Source organism: Arvicola amphibius, chromosome 2, assembly GCF_903992535.2.
Source record: "Arvicola amphibius chromosome 2, mArvAmp1.2, whole genome shotgun sequence".
Lineage (NCBI taxonomy): Eukaryota > Metazoa > Chordata > Mammalia > Rodentia > Cricetidae > Arvicola > Arvicola amphibius.
The window spans coordinates 187,565,928-187,583,733 of NC_052048.2; the positions used below are offsets into that span (position 1 = coordinate 187,565,928).

The window sequence follows — 17,806 nt, forward strand, 5'->3', positions numbered from 1 at the left end:
AGCTTCGTGCTAGGGGGCTGGAGGTTAAAATACAGACACACAGAGACAGCGACACGGGCCATCCTTGAATTCCCCAAGAATGCCCCCTTTATTGTGTTCAGGGGCAGATTATATAGAGATAGCCACGCCCCAGCCAAACCCACCAGAAACCACTCTGTCATCAGGAACTCCTGAAGGTTTCCTGCTCAGAGCAGCTGTAGGGACTCAGATCAGGGGAGTACAAGAAATTCAAGATCTGGGGTCTCACTGCTCCCAACATCTCCCCCCTAAATTTTTCATAAAACAGTGCCTGATCTTAAGTATTTGGGGGGATGAGGGGTCAGTATCTCCAGGTAACATGTACTTCTGGCACTGCTGTGGCATCCGCCGGGCTAGGCACTGACTGGGCTGAGGCAATGTGCCTTCCACCACAGCCACCTAGCAAAGCTCTGCTCCAGCTGCCTTCTAGCCCCAGATGCATTCGTTCTGGGTCCAAACTGGTGCATGAAGTGGAGCGGAACTCAGGGAAGCAGGCTTGCTGCTCTGCAACCACTGAAGCGGCCCCACTTAGGGAATTTGGGTGTTGTCAATCTGTCTGGCTACTTCCCGCTGAGTGGGGACGCTGCATTCTTAGGGGTTTTTACTGCAATTCACTGCCATTTTCCAGTCGCGCTTGGACGCAAGTCGCAGTCGTGCTGCGCTTCTGCACCCTGAGGCCCACACTGGAAGCAGGCCTAGCGCTCTTGCCCCGTTGGTCCTTGAGGCAGGTCCTGGGGTTTGCATGTGTTGCAGCCCCTCAGCGCCAGTCTGGAGCCTCGTGGAGCCGCTTGGCCTTGAAGCTGCCGCCGCTCACACCCCACTGCCACATTTCAGGAGGTCTCGGGGATTCAAACCATTTGAATATCGAATAAATCCTTAGGCTCTCATCGTCTGTGGAGACAAAAACAGAACCTCCTTTCCAAAACATCAAATTCTTAAGCCCATATTTTAAAGTCAAAATACCTTTCTTAGCAGTTCCTAGAATCACATGTCTTTCTCCAGTCCAGAACACAAAAAACACAAACATATCATACATCTGTACACATTTCTCTTTTTAAGCTATATACTTTCTATCTTTTCCCAATACATACGTCCCCTCCGGCCGGGGACAACCCTGATCGTTTACCCCTCTTTCTCGGTTGGACTTTGCTTTGCTGCCAAACCGAGCTAAGGACGTCAGGATTAACCATACCCCAATCCACCCTCACCTTCTGAGGGCGACCTCTCAGCATTCCCTAGTTCCCGATATCTCAGCTGGCACTCCAATTGCCGATATCTCGGTGGAGACCTCCAATTGCCACACACTGTGCCCCCGTGTCTGTGTTCGGTGTGCTTGAACCCAGTTCGCGAGATTGGGCAAGGGGGCTGGAGGTTAAAATACACAGACACACACAGACAGAGAGACAGCAACACGGGCCATCCTTGAATTCCGCAAGACTACCCCCTTTATTGTGTTCAGGGGCAGATTATATAGAGATAGCCACGCCCCAGCCAAACCCACCAGAAACCACTCTCCTGCCATCAGGAACTCCTGAAGGTCTCATGCTCAGAGCAGCTGTAGGCACTCAGATCAGGGGATTACAAGAAATTCAAGATCTGGGGTCTCACTGCTCCCAACAGATCCCTGCATTCTCCCCTCCCCCATAACCCTCCTCTTAACTCAACCTCTCTGGGTCTATGGATTTTAGCTTGATTATCATTACTTAATGGCTAATATCCCCTTATGAGTGAGTACATACTCTATCTTTCTGGGTCTGTGTTACCTCACTCAGAATGATTTTTCTAGTTCTATCCTTTTGCCTGAAAATTTCATGTCATTTTTTTAACAGCTGTGTAATATGCCACTGTGTAAATGTTCTACAATTACCTTATCCATTGTTCTGTTGAAGACATGTAGGTTGTTTCCAGTTTCTGGCTATTATGAATAAAGTCTCAATAAGCATAGTTGAGCAAGTGTCCTTGTGGTAGGATGTAACGTCAAGAGTGATATAGCTGGGCGTTGCGGTAGATTGCGTTCCCATTCTATGCGGAACTGCCATTTTGATTTCCAAAATGACTCTATGCAGTTCCATCAGCAATGGAGGAATATTTGCCTTGTTCCACATCCTTGCTAGCATGAGCTTCTGTTATTGATCTTAGCCACTTGTCAGCTGTGAGATGGAGCCTCAAAGTAGTTTTGATTTGCATTTTTCTCATGTTTAAGAAGGTTGAACATCTTTTCAGTTATTTCCTTAGCAATACGAAGTGTGTAAGTGCAGGTATTGAAGACTGGCCTCGGCAGCAATCAGAGCCATGTAATGTGCTCTCCCCACATATCGTGGAGAACTTTCTGTAATTAAGCACATGACTGCATTCTGATAGAATGTTTTCATTTTTGGAAGCCAAACTGTTGCCTCTTATTTCCATTCGTGATATAATAGAGTATCTGATAGTGATATAAAAAATGGGGGACTTGGGTAAAATAGTCGTAGAAGCAGCGAAACATCAAATTTAGCTTTGGCAAATGACCTGAGTAGTATCCTTTGGATAAGAAAATACAAGACACGTCTATTAGTTTCCTATTATTACCTAATAACTTACAATTTAACAAACCATTGATGTTTATCTTACTATTTTATGGGCTAAAGTCCAAGGGTTGATAGGCCTGCCATTCCTCCTGAGGCTCTCAGCGGGAGAAGCTGCTTCCTAACTTTTCCAGCTTTACAACATTCTGGGGCTCTTTAAATCTTCCATCTTTAAAGCAGCAAGTGACCACCCTCCCAGAGTCATGTGTGTTCTGACCACCGTCAGAAAGGCTGCTGTGCCTAACAGACCCTAGGGATAAGCAAGATGTCCTCCCTGTCCTGAAGCCCTCAATTTCCCTGCACTTTCCTGTTGCTATGCAGGGTCACAGATCTTCAGGTTCTGGAGATTGGGCTGTAGGTGTCTCAGGGGTCTAGGCCGTTGTTCTGTCCACCAGAATGTGGAAATAGCTAGCAAAGCTTCCCTCAGAATGTATTCCCCTAATGTGCTTCTGATTTGCATCAGGTCTTTAAGAAATCTTCACTAAAGTTACCTTTCCCCCCCCCCCCCCCCCAAGAACCTACCAGTTCAGTTTGGGTCTCAATCTCTAGCAGTGCTAATGCTGGGTCTCTTTTGTTTGCTTTGATAGTGATAACCTGCTAAGAAGAGCAGCCTGTCAAGAAGCTCAGGTAATGCCATTTCCTGTGATATAATTAAGTCGCCCCTTATCTCTGTGGTGCAGGAGAGACAGCTCCTCCAAGGGACTCACACGGAGTCTCACATGAGTGCAGTTTGACTCTCCCTCCACCTCCAGACGGGTCAGGCTGTCAGCCAGTTCTGAGTAGGATGGGGAGTCAGCATCTGGAGAAGAGCGGTTCTGACTCCCACCCTTTTAGACTTGTTTACTTCGGGATCACCCCCAAGAACACATAACTGGACTGGCTGAAGAGCTGGGAATTGGCACCTGTTGCATTTATTCCTGAAGATGTGACTAAAGCCTGAATCATTCCTGATTGAATCGTCCCCAGGGATAACGGTTCAGAGCAGATGTTACCTCTGAGAGCCAAGTCTTGTTAAAATTGTTTATCCTCCTTTTAAAGCCCGTCTCCCTAACATGGCTGATCTTTCTTCCCAATGTGTAGTTTATACCCTGCAGATGGAGTTCTGTGACTCAGTGCCTTTTTGTTCTATGCCATTTAAGCTTATGACGTCAGAAATGTCTAAAGAGATGTGTGAAAGTTAAAATGACAAAGAGAACCCATTTAGTAGAAGTGGGTGGCAGACCTCATGTTTGTTTCTGAAGTGTTTTCATTTCAATAGATACTATTAATAAATCCTTCTTTGGTTCTCAATATGCTCTAAGAATTTGATTTTATTTCTGCACAGATAGACCATTTAGTATAGCTTAGAGTTATTTAAAAATTAATTTAAATGAACTCTAAATTTTCTTTTAAAGATCAGCATGGTAGTTTAAACCTATAATTCCAGTTTTTTTGGAAGTTGAGACAGGAGGATTGCCATGAGCTTACCTCTTGGGTTACAAAATGAGTTTCAGGCCAGTCTGAACTGTACTATGAGACCCTCTCCCAAAAAATAAGATTTTGGGTTGTTTTTAATTGACACAATATTTTTATACCTGTTTATGAGTCTCAGTATGATACTCCAGTACATGCAATACAATACTTAATGACAAAATCAAGGTAACTATTGATAGCAGATAGAGGGCTGATTTCCAAAGATCTCAAGAAATTGGTCATCAAAAGAACAAATAAGCCAATAAAAAATGGGGTACAGAGCTAAACAAAGAACCTTCAACAGAGGAATCTAAAATGGCTAAAAGACACTTAAGGAAATACTCAACATCTTTAGCCATCAAAGAAATGCAAATCATAATAACTCTGAGATTCCATCTTATACCTGTAAGAATGGCCAAGATCAAAAACACTGATGACAACTTATGCTGGAGAGGATATGGGATAAAGGGAACACTCCTGCATTGCTGGTGGGAGTGTAAACTCGTACAGCTCAATCGTACCACAAGGACATGTGCTCAACTATGTTCATAGCAGCATTGTTTGTCATATCCAGAACCTGAAAACAATCTAAATGCCCCCTTACTGAAGAATGGATAAGGAAAATGTGGTACATTTACACAATGGAGTACTGCACAGCAGAAAAAAGTAATGACAGCTTGAAATGTGCAGGCAAATGGATGGAGCTAGAAAACATCTTATTGAGTAAAGTAACCCAGACCCATAAGGACAAATATCATATGTACTCACTCATAAGTGGCTTTTAGACATAAGTCAAAGGAAAGCAGCCTACAATTCATAATCCCAGAGAAACTAGACAACAATGAGGACCCTAAGAGAAACATAGGTGGATCTAATCCACATGAGAAGTAGAAAAAGACAAGATCTCCTGAGTAAATTGGAGAGGGGAGAAGGGAAAGGGAGTGGAAAAAAATATATAGCTCAATAATAACAATAAAAAATTCTACAAAATAATCAAGGTAACTATTGAATAAACCTTAATATTGAGTTCTGCTGATACATCCTCCTCTTACTAAGGTGCATCCTCTCCCTCTTCTGAATCCCATCCCTCTTACTTTTCCTTGAATAAGGTCTTGTTGGGTACTTTTCCCCACATACTGACCTCCTTACTATTCTAATCCTCCATTCCCCTGCACCTGTTTAGCGCTTCCCTGTGACTAAAGGTGGGTTGATCCTCACAGCTTTCTTGACTTTTCCTGTGTTCTTTTTATAGTCTAAATTACTGAATGGCTAAAATAAAAGTCATGTAATTCAACTCTAGTCTCACACTTAATCCATTTTGGAATCTAGACTTGAGTTATTAGTATGGTTAGCAACTCTAGGGACTGAAAAATGAGGACGAGGAGGGGTAATTTAGTGCTGTGGGTTTGGAATCTGGTTGGCCAGAGAGCTGGTGTCTTAGGATTTCTGTTGCTGTGCAGAGACTCCATGACCACAGCAACTCTTATAAAGGAGAACATTTAACTGGGGCTGGCTTACAGTTCAAAGGTTTAGTTCATTGTCATCATGGCAGGAAGCAGGGCAGCACTCAGACAGACATGATGCTGGAGAAGTAGCTGAGTTCTACATCTGGGTGGACAGACAATAGGAAGAGGATCAGACAATAGAAAGAGATCACCATGCTGGGCCTGGATTGAGCATCTAAAACCTCAAAGTCCACTCCCCCAACAAGGTCACATCATCAATAATGCCATATCCTGTCAGTCTGTGGGGGCCATTTTTATTCAGACCACTGCATTCCATGCCCTAGCCCCCATAGGCTTGTAGCTGCATCATAATGCAAAATGCATTTAGTCCAACTTCAAAAGTCCTGTAGTCTAACACAGTCTCAACCATGTCTGAAAGTCCACAGTCCAAAGTCTCTGATAATCATGGCAATCTCTTAACTATAACCCACTGTAAAATCAAAATTTAAAAAAAGTAAATTACATACTTATAACATGCAATGGCACAGGATATGCATTACCATTCCAAAATGGAGGAAAGGGAGTATAGTGAGGAAATATGGGACCAAAGCAAGACTGAAACCCAGCTGGTAAACTCCAAACTCTGCATTTCCATGCATGATGCCAAAGTGCTCTTCAGATCTTCAGCTCTTTTCAGCTTGGTTGACTCTATCACATTGTTTTCTCGTGGGCTAGTTCTGCTTCCTGTTAGCAACTTTATTGGCAGGTATCTTATAGCTCTGGCATCTCCAACATCTTGGGATCTTTAAGGCAATCCAGGCTTCACCTTTACAACTTCACACAATGGCCTTCCTAGACTTCCATATAGGGATACCCTGGCATGCATGGCTTCAGCACCTTTCCTTAATTGAGAAGGGAGATCCATACCCGTTTCTTCTATGCTGAACTCTAAAACCAGAACTATGTGACCAAAGCTGCCAAGTTCAGCTGCTTGCTGGGGCTAAAAAATATCTCCTTTTTTCAAATACATTTTCACCAGCTTTCGGTTTTCAATAGTTTCCTTCACTATCTAAGTTTACTGTTCTGGAACTTACTCTGTATACCAGGCTGGCTTTGAACTCTTAAACCCACCTGCCTCTGCTTCCCCAGTATTAGGAGTAAAGCTGTGTGCCACCACACCTGACCCTAAGCTTTTATTTAATTCCTTTTCACTTTCCATACGTTGGAAGCTTAGCTAGGCGGGGTCTTGTTCTGAGGCTCTGAGGCTACCACTCCCTGTATTCTACTAAGCATCAGGCTCTTTTTTTTTTTTTTTATCTGTTTACACGTCCTGGTGCTGCTTTTCTCCTTCAACTTCACATTTTGTATTTTTTCTTGCTTAACTTGCTCCTTTTCATTATAGATCTACGTAAGACTAGCCACTAATAGCCACACAACATGGTTAATGCTAATTTGCTTGGAAATGCCCTCTGCCAAACCGTTAATCCATAATTCTTTAATTTAGCCTCAGGCAGAGTTTTTGGTAAAGGGCAGAAAACAGCCACATTCTTCACCAAAATATCACAGAACAATCTCTAGGCCACATACTAAAATTCTTCTCCTCTGAACCCTCTTGAGCTAGCCCCCATAGTTCAGATCACCCTCAGCACCACTGTCTTCCATTCTTCTGCTGCTATGGCCCGTTAAGCCCAACTTAAGATGTCCAATCACTTTTCTAGTCCAAAGTCCAAATGTGCGCTCCTCAAGGCAAAAATACTGTCACGCTCATCACAGCAATACCCACCCCACTCCTGGTACCAACGTCTGTCTTAGGGTTTCTATTGCTGTAAAGAGACATAACCAAGATAACACTTAAAATGAAAAACATCTAATTGAAGCTGGCTTATATAATGCCTCTTCCTGTGAGTCTATGGGGGCAATTTTCATTCAGACCACTACAGCTGGATTAGTTGCTTTTTTTTCCTGCTGGAATTCTAGCATGTAGTGGAACGGAACAAAATGATTTTGGGATTTAGCAGCAAAATATCCGGGTCTGAGTAAGAGTAAAAGGATAACAGAAATGATGATGGGCCAGGTAGTTTTTTGTAAAGAAAGTATCTTTTTGAAGCATTTGGAAAGTGTGTGTGTGTGTGTGTGTGTGTGTGTGTGTGTGTGTGTGTGTGTGTATGGGCATGTGCATGTCTGCACTTCTATCTCTGTGAGCCAGAGGTTATCATTGGTATGTCATCCTCAATAGATTTCCCACCTATTTTTTGATTCATTGTTTGTTACTGAACTCAGAGCTTGCTGTTTCAGATAGACCCGCTGCCCCTAGACCTGCCTGTTTCACCTCCCAGCACCGGGGCTGTAGACTACATTGACACTGTCCACTTTCTACCTGGATGCTGGGGATTGAGCTCAGTTCCTTAGGCTTGCACAACAAGCGCTTTATTCTCCCTTTACCCACTGAGCCCTCTCCTCAGCTCAAAAGGTGTTTATTTAGAAGCAAGATTTAGACAGAACCTCTGATGGACAACCAGGAAGGTGGTAGATTTAGAATTAATTATTTAATACAGTATCTTTGTATAACTTTTTTCTCTAATCTTTACTTTTTAATTCTCTTCTAGAATTCTGCTGCCATAGCCCAGCTTTGTTTCTTCTCCCCACTTCCCCTCCTGAGACAGGGTTTCTGTGTGTTAACAGCCTGGCTGTCCTGGAAGTCAATTTGTAGACTACGCTGGTCTTGAACTCGCAGATATCCACCTGCCTCTGCCTCCCAAGTGCTGGGATTCAAGGCGTGCGCCACCACCGCCCAGCTCAAGTTTTTGCTCTTGCTATCGTTCTTCTTCCCAGCTCTCCGCTCCAGACAGCACAGTCAGAGCTCCCGTCCTGTTGCCAGTTTGAATGCTCACATTTACTTCTCTGCTTCTTGATTCCACTCAGCCATAGAGCCAGTGGAGTAGAAAAGGCTTGAGTAATGGGTTTCTTTTGTGTATGCAGATGTGACAATTCACTGGTAACATAGATTTTGACAGGGGTAGGGGAGGAAAAGTTTCAGTAATGAATTGGAAGAGAAAGGATTGTCCACTGAAAACTGAAGCCACACGGGTTAAACTTCCCTTCTCACAGCCTGTGGCCCTGCACATTGTATGCTTGTAATAAAGTCAGCAATATTTTCTAGAAGATACTACCTCTCGTAAGTGAAGCAAGGTTTTTATCCTGATGTAAAATGGCTTACTGTCACTGAATACCAGTGTCCCTGTGTTATGTTGCCTGTGGTGGTTCTATTATGGAGATCATGAATGAGCTTTTGTTCTTTGGCCAGAAGTAAATTCTTTGGGGATGAAAAAAATGTACGTGATAATTAATATGTGATAATTATTCAGCTATTCAGCTGAATAAAGGGCATTTAATTGAAAACTCCTCTTTTTCTTTTCAGGTGTTTGGCAACCAGCTCATTCCTCCCAATGCACAAGTGAAGAAAGCCACAGTCTTTCTCAATCCTGCGGCCTGCAAAGGGTATTTCAGCTTCTGAGTTATTCTCAAAGTGGAAGTAATAGATTCCTGTGAAGTAACCATAGGTGAACTCATCTTCAGCAAACACCAAGGCTTTGTGTCAGCTTGGGAGTGCTCCTCTTGGGAGTGATTGTCGCTCTGCTTTACTAATTGTGTCAAACTGTCACCATAGACAAAGATGTACAGAGATGACCAAGAGCACTGTGGGCTCAGGAGGGCAGTGTGCTCTTTCCAGAGAAGGGAATCCTCAGCTGGTCCTGGAGGAGCATGTTCTTATTCCCAAAGCAGGATGTGGCCTATAGGGAGAAGAATGGCCGTGTTTCTCAGTAACTGATACACAAAGGGATGGTGGGGAGGGAATTAAGTGTGAGGAACAGCTGGGCTTTTGTTTACAATGCTGTCTTTCTTGGTCGTATGTACTCGTTGAAATGGAGGGGTACTGTGAAGGCAAGGAGAGGGTGTGGAGGAATCAAAGTGATTATAAGTGAGGGGAAAATCCAAAACAGAAAAAAGAAAGTGTACAGTGTTAGTTAGGCAGTTGGAGAGATCAATACAAAGATACTATTTTGAAAAAAAAAAAAGCAATTTAAGATTTATATTAAAGAAAGAATTGAAGAGGAAAAAAATGATGCCTATTATTTTTCCAGTGTCTAGATCAGCTATGCTTTCTGAGTCTTGAGTAATTTGTGAATATTTATTAGGTTGGGTGCTATAAAATTGAAGTCACATGACATTGGTAATGAGTAGTTGGGGTCGGGTTTTAAATGTCCAGGCAAATGTCTTGTCTGGAGCAAAAAGAAGTGAGGGCCCCAAAGTTAGTTTGGGGGATATGTATGATCTTTTGGGAAAGCTTGAGCTTGACTCCACACTAAGTGGTGTGTTCACCCGTTCTGTAAATTGTGTCTAAGCAGATTAACTTTACTGCTAGGCTTGGTTAAGGCGTCTCCCCTTCTCCATAAACACCAGGTTTCACATCAGTAATAAATCATATTCCTAGGTCCTTAAACAGCACAGCCGAAATACCGAGTCCTTCAATCACTGTGGCCTGGTGAAGGCAGCAGAGAGCTGTGTGTGTGTGTGTGTGTGTGTGTGTGTGTGTGTGTGCCTCTGTGTTTGTGTATGTGCATGTGTGTGTGTGTGTGTGTTGTTCTGCTTCTAGAATATTCTGAGTGACTCAGCCTCCAAAATCCTCAGTTTACTCAGCTATAAAACTAAACAACAAAAGAGACACAAAACCAAAACACAGACTGTAAGAACTGCTATGCAGAACACAGATGTCTTTGTTATTGTGTTAAGTGGGATGGTGCTTCTGAGGGTTAATATTTATAGAAAGTCCTAAGGACTGGCTGCTGCTGTCAGTGTCTGGCTGGGTTCAGAATGTTCTCCACCTCACACTCTCACTTCTCCCAAGATTTCCTCCACAGCCCCTTCACCTCTTTAAAAGGTAGCTGTCTGTTGTGCTTATCCTTTAGAAACCTTCAGTTTCTGGTGACAGAGTTTTGGCAGTTTCCTTAAGATAGACTTGACTGTGTGAGTTCTCACTTCCTTAGAAGTGGGGTTTTTGTTGTTTGGTTTTTTTTCCCCAGGCCACATTATTTTATATTTACAAACCTAATTTTTAAAGATATATTTATATATTTATTTATGTATATGACAGCTCTATTGACTTTATGACAGAAGAGGACATCAGATCTCATTATAGATGGCTGTGAGCCACCATGTGGTTGCTGGGAATTGAACTCAGGACCTCTGGAAGAGCAGCCAGTGCTCTTAACCTCTGAGCCATCTCTCTAGCCCCAAACTTAATTTTTTTTAAAAGATTTATTTATTTATTATGTATACAACATTCTGCCTCCATGTATGCCCGCACGCCAGAGGAGGGCGCCAGATCTCAGTACAGATGGTTGTGAGCCACCATGTGGTTGCTGGGAATTGAACTCAGGACCTCTGGAAGAGCAGCCGGTGCTCTTAACCTCTGAGCCATCTCTCCAGCCCCCAAACTTAATTTTTTATAGACAATTTAGGTCCCTCTTACATCTTACATATAATTACATGAGCTAAAAGATTTTTCTTTTTCCGTAAACATATGTGTGTTCATGTGTGTGTTTATGTGTGTGTGTGCATGCATACATATGGGTGGGCACATGTGTGCACGTTTATAGAGTCCTCTCTTTAGAGGCCTGGCTGCTATCACACCCACTGGGCACTTACATGAATTTGGGGATCAGAATTCCAGGTCTTCACACTTGAGCTTATTCAGCCAGTCTTAGCTATTGAGCCTTCGCTTCAGCCCCAATTCACATTTTTAAAGTTACAGCAGATTCTTGTTTGCGAGTATAATACTTTATCTAAAGGCAGGTGGAGATGCTGCCACGGATGGCCTTTCCTGAGTGCATTTCTTCCTACAACAAGGTGGATCCCCACATGCATGTAGGACATGGTTGCTCTGAAACTCCCCAGCTCCTTTTGTTTCAAAGCTTTTACTATTTAATGGCACGGTTTTTGTCATCATGTCCAGGTGCTAACACAATGTATAATTTATTGCGCAGCTATCTTGTTATGTAGGACTGGTTTAAAACTTCAGGAGAACCTTAAGAAATAAGATAACTGTGTGTTTAGTGTTAATAAATAATACATTAAAGAGTACTTTTCTTGTGTGGGCCTGAGTCTAGAAATTGCTCTAAGTACATAAAGTTTTTATTCAAGCTTGGTGCTAGTGCACCCTTAATTATATAATAAATAATGTATTTCTTACTGGCAACATGTATTTTTCAATTGGAAGAAAAGTCTTCGCTTATTTTAGAGGTTTTCTGAACCTGTGACCTCATGTAAAGATGTAAATAAACAGCAAATGCTCGAGTCCTTTTTCTGGAGCTCACAGAGACTACAGATTTGGTGTGATTGATCTGACAGATTGAGACCATCAGAGCTCTGCTTTTAGGAAACGGTCTGACCCACTCCCCGCTGTTCTGTTCTTATCATTGCAGCAGGAAAGGCATCCCTCACGATGTCCCCAGCTTCTCCTTTCCTTATGGTGCAGACGGGGTGGAGGGGAAAGAGGGACTCATTTCGATGTAGCTTTTTATGTTCCTTCAGATAATTATTCAAGCACCAGGAAAGGTAGCAAATATTGAACTTGCTTTTGTTCCCACTTAGAGCCTTGATGGTTCTTGTGGAATCTTGTGCAATCTTTCAGTTTCCATCGAAGTTGCTGATAATCTTCATTTTGTGTGCCATTTGTGGTTCTAGCTTTCAGTAAAGATGGCGAATTTGTTCTGTGTTCAGCCCTTAAGTGTTCCTCCTTAGCTGCCTTTGTATTTCTCATATAAATATTCTTCAGAAATGTAAAGTATACATCACTCATTTTTAAGGAAACTGTTTTAGGAAAAAAGCTAAGTAAATATGTAGGTAGTAGTGAGATGTTTTAATCCTGTGTGCGTGTGTGATAGTTGAAAATACCAGGGTGAAAAACAGGCCAACTAGGTGATATATTTTGACATTTATTTGATTTCAACTTTACCATTTGTGCGAAGAGACGTTCTGCTACTTCTGTCTATGAACCCTAGACTGTTTCTGATTCATGACCTAAATTGGACGAGATTGCACTAATGGAATGATGCTCATGAGAAATGCACAAAGCCATCCAAGGCTGCTTAATGATTCCTCTAATTGTAAGATAGTTATAATCAGTACGATATCACATCTTGTTTGTCCTTCCTCAGAATTTACCTGCCTATTGCACTAATGGAATGATGCTCATGAGAAATGCACAAAGCCATCCAAGGCTGCTTAATGATTCCTCTAATCGTAAGATATTACAGTCAGTGTGATATCACAATCTTCTTTGCCTTTCCTCAGAATTCACCTGTCTACCTGTGGAGATTTATTCACTGATTTATTCTTACACTAATCCATCAGACACTTAGTAAATCCCTTTGAATATCCCCTCCTAGAACTTGGGGGATTCAGGAATTACTAAGGACTGGTGTCTGTTTTTGCAAGTTTCTTATCTTGTGCTAAAGACAGTTTGAAAGCTGTCCTCATGCATTGAAAGCACTTTTGATGGACAGATGTATCAAGTGCTAGAGGAACAGAGATGGCTTCTGTGCTCAGGAGATGTAGACCAGCTCCTTGTTAGTTATCCTTGTTAGTCATCCATCCTAAGGGATACCTTTGCTTCCTTTCCTAGCAAAAACTCAGCTGTCATGGAAAAAACTCTTTATCTTTCTCGATTTGGGATGACCCATAGTGTTTAAACTTTAAAAACGGTGTGTCTCTTCCCAGAAGAGCGAGCTGATTAGTAAAGGGTTAAATGAATCTGTTTTGTTGCACTGGGCCATATAAATAATCTTGCAGTAAATACTTCTATTCCCTTTATTAGAGTAAAAGTCAACTGCAGGAGAGCGCATGTGCTCTGAGAGCCAGGTCTGCAGGCCAGCCCTGTGTCTGTCTGTTCTGTTCCTCTGCAGGGCCTTCCATGGGAGTTCTGAGGGGGTCAGGCTTTGTTGTTTGACTGTTGATTGTTTGTCTAGAGAATGTAGCATCCCAAATGTAAGCAAGCTGATTGTATGAGACAAGGGACAAACTATTTTTCTTTTTATGGTAACTCACTGTCGAACTTCCTATTCTTGAACAAATCAAGTCTGTGTTCTCTAGGGCACATAGTTAAATTTTATTCTCAGCTTTAGAATGTGTATTAAAATAATTGTGGTTTCCCCCCACCTTTGTCTACAGCAAAGCCAGAACTCTATTTGAGAAAAATGCTGCCCCAATTTTACACCTGTCCGGCATGGATGTGACTGTTGTCAAGGTGAGAATGACTCTCAAGTCTTTATTTGCACAAGGCCACCACTTTTCATGTATCCTTTGCTCTTCCCTTCTAAACAGAACTCAGTTTTTCATTTAAGAAAAGAAGAAAATCAATGTTATGTCTTGTTTTACTAATTACTCAAAGAAGTTTTGTTTTCTCCTGACTTTGTCTGCTTTTCATTTCAGCATAGGCTCACATGAGTGTGTGGAATACAACTCACATGGGTCTCTACAGCACGGGCCTATATGGGTGTGTGGAGCACTGGCTCACATGGACGTGTGGAGCATGGACTCACATGGACTTGTGGAGCACGGGCTCACATGGACGTGTGGAGCATGGGGCTCACATGGGTGTGTGGGTCCCGGGCTCACATGGGTGTGTGGGGACCCTATAGTTTTCCATATGAGAGGCAGCAGGTGGAGTTATCTCTTAGTTGTCAGAGTGTGTTCCCCAAAGTACAAAGCCCTACACTTTGAGTGCTTTAATTTCTTTGTAGTTCCACTAGCAGGTAAACATTTTCTTCCTTGTAAAGAATTGTTAGTGACTGGGAATTTTAAAAAGTAAGTCATTAGAGTTTTGACATTTTAGGTATAAAGGAAAAAAAGGCAAAATGAGTTAGGAGAAATTGTAAATTTTAGATACTGTCTCAGGTTTCCATTATGGTGAACTTCAAATGGCATATCTGTTTGTGTTGTGTGGGGGGGAGTGCATTTATTCAAAACCACCCTTCTGTTATTTTTAATTAATTAAGGAGAATTGTTTCTATGTTTGTGCACTGCACATATACCTTGTATCTATAGAAGTTATTTTGGTGAACTTCAAGTGGCATATGTATGCATGTGTGGGGTGAGCATTTAGTCAAAAACCAGCCTTCTGCTATATTTATTTTTAAATAATTAAAGAGAATTGTGTGTACACTGCATACAGGCCTAGTAACTTCAGAAGCCACAAGAGGATGCTGTGTTCCCTGGAACTGGAGCTATGGACAGTTGTGAGCCACCATGTGGGCGCTAGGACTCAATCCAGATCTGCGGGAAGAGCAGCGAGTGCACTTTACTGCTGAGCCATCTCGGCAGCCCCTGCCCCTCAGTGTTTTAAACCTGGGTTTATTCTTAAATTATTTTTGAAATTATAACATAATTGCATCATTTCTCCTTCCATTTCCTCCCTCTAGACCCTCACATATATGCCTCCTTGCTAAAGTACTGTTTAAGAGTATTTTATTGATTCTTTGAGAGTTTCATATAATGTATTTTGATAATTCTCATCCCCAACTCCTTCCCCACCTCATCTCAGATCTGTCCCTCAACTGTACCTCCTAGATCCTCAATCCCTTCTTTTTTATGTCTTTAAAAAAAATAATTCAGTAGCCGGGTGGTGATGGCGCACACTCGGGAGGCAGAGACAGGCTGACCTCTATAAGTTCGAGGCCAGCCTGGTCTACAAGAGCTAGTTCCAGCAAAGGCTCCAAAGCTACAGAGAAACCTTGTCTCGAAAAAACCAAAATAATAATAATAATAATAATAATAATAATAATAATAATAATTCAGTGCATTGTTTGCTCCCATCCATTGGAGTGTAGTGGATCTACCAGGGACCACCCCTTAATGACAACTTATCTCTTCCTTCCTGAGAAGCCACCAGTTAGCACTAGCTCCTTAATTAGTGGTGGCAACTCCTAAGCCCCTCCTTCACCATCCTAGAATGTTGACTGGACTGATAGTAATCTATTTCTAAATTACACTTTGAGTGTCTCTTAGAGATTAGAAGGTCATGTCGTATAACTGGCCGTGCAATTTTGAATTCTCTTTTCTAACTTGTCAGGCCTGATCTTGCAGTTGTTTGCCTTTGGGGTTAGGAGAAAGGAGAAAACATTTTCATGAGCATCTATAATGCGCCGCAGTCTAGGGACAAGAGCCCTGCAGGTGATGGTGTAAGACCAATAGTAGTTGCTCATCATTTGATGAGACTCCTGGATACACTCTGGGCCTGGAGCTTTGCTGAGGGAGACACTGCATGGCTTTCTCAATAGTCCAGCAAGTGCGGAAGTTTCTCCTGGGCAGTGAACATTCTTCATGGAATTCGTCCTAGTCCTTGGTCTTCAAATTAGTTGTCGTCCAGTCGTCCGTAATGTGCTCCTGTTGTCTCTTAACTTTCTGTAGCTTTTGTGGCCCCCACTTCACCCTCCCCCTTAGCTGCGCCTGCTCTGCTGGGTTGTTGCCAGTCTCCCCTCAGTAGTCTCCAAGATGGTTTTCAGTTTAGCTAGTTCCTGCTGAAGACCCAGTTTGCCTGTTGATCTTCTCACTGACAAGGTTGCTTCATTTCTGTCTTCCTTTAAAAATTACTTCCTTCAGGTATGTATGTATGTATGTACGTATGTATGTATGTATGTGTGTATGTATGTATGTATGTGTGTATGTATGTATGTGTGTGTATGTATGTGTGTGTATGTATGTGCGTATGTATGTATGTATGTGTGTATGTATGTATGTGTGTATGTATGTATATGTGTATGTATGTATGTGCGTATGTATGTATGTATGTGTGTATGTGTATATGTATGTGTGTGTGTGTATGTATGTGTGTATGTATGTATGTATGTGTGTATGTATGTATGTGTGTGTATGTGTGTATATATGTGCGTATGCGTGTATGTATGTGTGTATGTATGTATATATGTGTATGTATGTATGTGTGTATGTATGTGCGTATGTATGTATGTGTGTATGTATGTGTGTATGTGTGTGTGTATGTGCGTATGCATGTATGTATGCGTGTATGTATGTGTATGTATGTATGTGTATGTATGTGTGTATGCATGCATGTGTGTATGTGTGTATGTGTGTGTATGTATGCATGTGTGTATGTGTGCATGTATGTATGTGTATGTATGTATGCATGTGTGTGTATGTATGTATGTGTGTGTATGTATTGTGTATGTATGTGTGTATGTGTTTATGTATGTATGTAGGTATGTGTGTGTATGTATGTGTGTATGTAGGTATGTATGTACCTAGTTTTTCTGTTCTCTGTTGTGTCGCTCTCATTGGTTGATTGTTGATTTTATCACCCCCACTCCCCGTATGTATTTAAAGCTCTAAACTCTGTTGCTTCATTCGTATATCCATGTCCTATGGCCTTTGACACAGTTCTTTCATTATAATTTCTAACTATATTCTCTTTTCCATCATGATTTTTATTTGGCCTATGAGCTATTCAATTTCTAGATCTAAGTTTTTCTGGGTATCATTTTGTCAGTGATTTCTAAATTAACTGCATCATTGTCAAAGACATATTCTATATAAGTCCAGGATCTTAAAGCTTATTGGGATTTGTGTTTGTGTCTGTTTTTATGAGTGTTCTGTGTATGCCTAAGAGTAATTCCTATCAACTGATAAATTGTGTTATGTTTATGACCTATATCCAAATCTGTTCATTGTGTACTGCAATTTTCTCACCCCTTTTAATTTTTTTAATTTTGTTTTTATTGATAATAACAACTTTAAGCTATCCTGTCAGGGAGTTGCAAATCTCCTAGCGTGATTGTGCATTTGCCCATTTCTATAGACAATTTTGCCTGCTTTTTATGTTTATATCTTGAGATGACTAACTCTCAAGGAATAAACACAAGATAGTTTAAAGACAATTTGGTCCATAAATGTTTGTTATAAATATTGGTACATTTTGCATGTGAACCCTAGCCTTTAGTGACTGAGCCCGCTCTCCTGCCCAACTGCATATATGTGTAAACTCATTTCTCTGCTACCTGTGCATTAGTACCCAGCGCCTTAGCTCAGATATTGATTTTCTGATCAGGATCTTGTTGGTCAACAGTCTGTGTTAGTCTCCTCAGGAATCCTTAGTGGCATAAGCGAACATACTTTTGATGGCCTCACTCACGTTTGGTTGAGGTGACTGTCGTGTGGCCCATGTGGTCTCCACCAACCATCCTCATAGAGTCGCTGCGTTCTCTGATGTAAATAAAACACTGTCACATTTTTTTCCCTAAACATTTGACTGTA

At 41.8% G+C, this 17,806-nt stretch overlaps 1 protein-coding gene across 1 annotated transcript in view; it reads left to right on the plus strand.

Moving 5' to 3' along the window:
* LOC119807014 (acylglycerol kinase, mitochondrial) overlaps window positions 1–17,806 on the plus strand; it is a 78,526-nt gene that overhangs the window by 24,529 nt on the left and 36,191 nt on the right. The window contains exons 3-5 of the mRNA XM_038319150.1: window positions 3,170–3,209; window positions 8,898–8,977; window positions 13,709–13,784. Coding sequence (XP_038175078.1) covers window positions 3,170–3,209; window positions 8,898–8,977; window positions 13,709–13,784 — 196 coding nt within the window. The remainder of the gene's footprint in view (window positions 1–3,169; window positions 3,210–8,897; window positions 8,978–13,708; window positions 13,785–17,806) is intronic.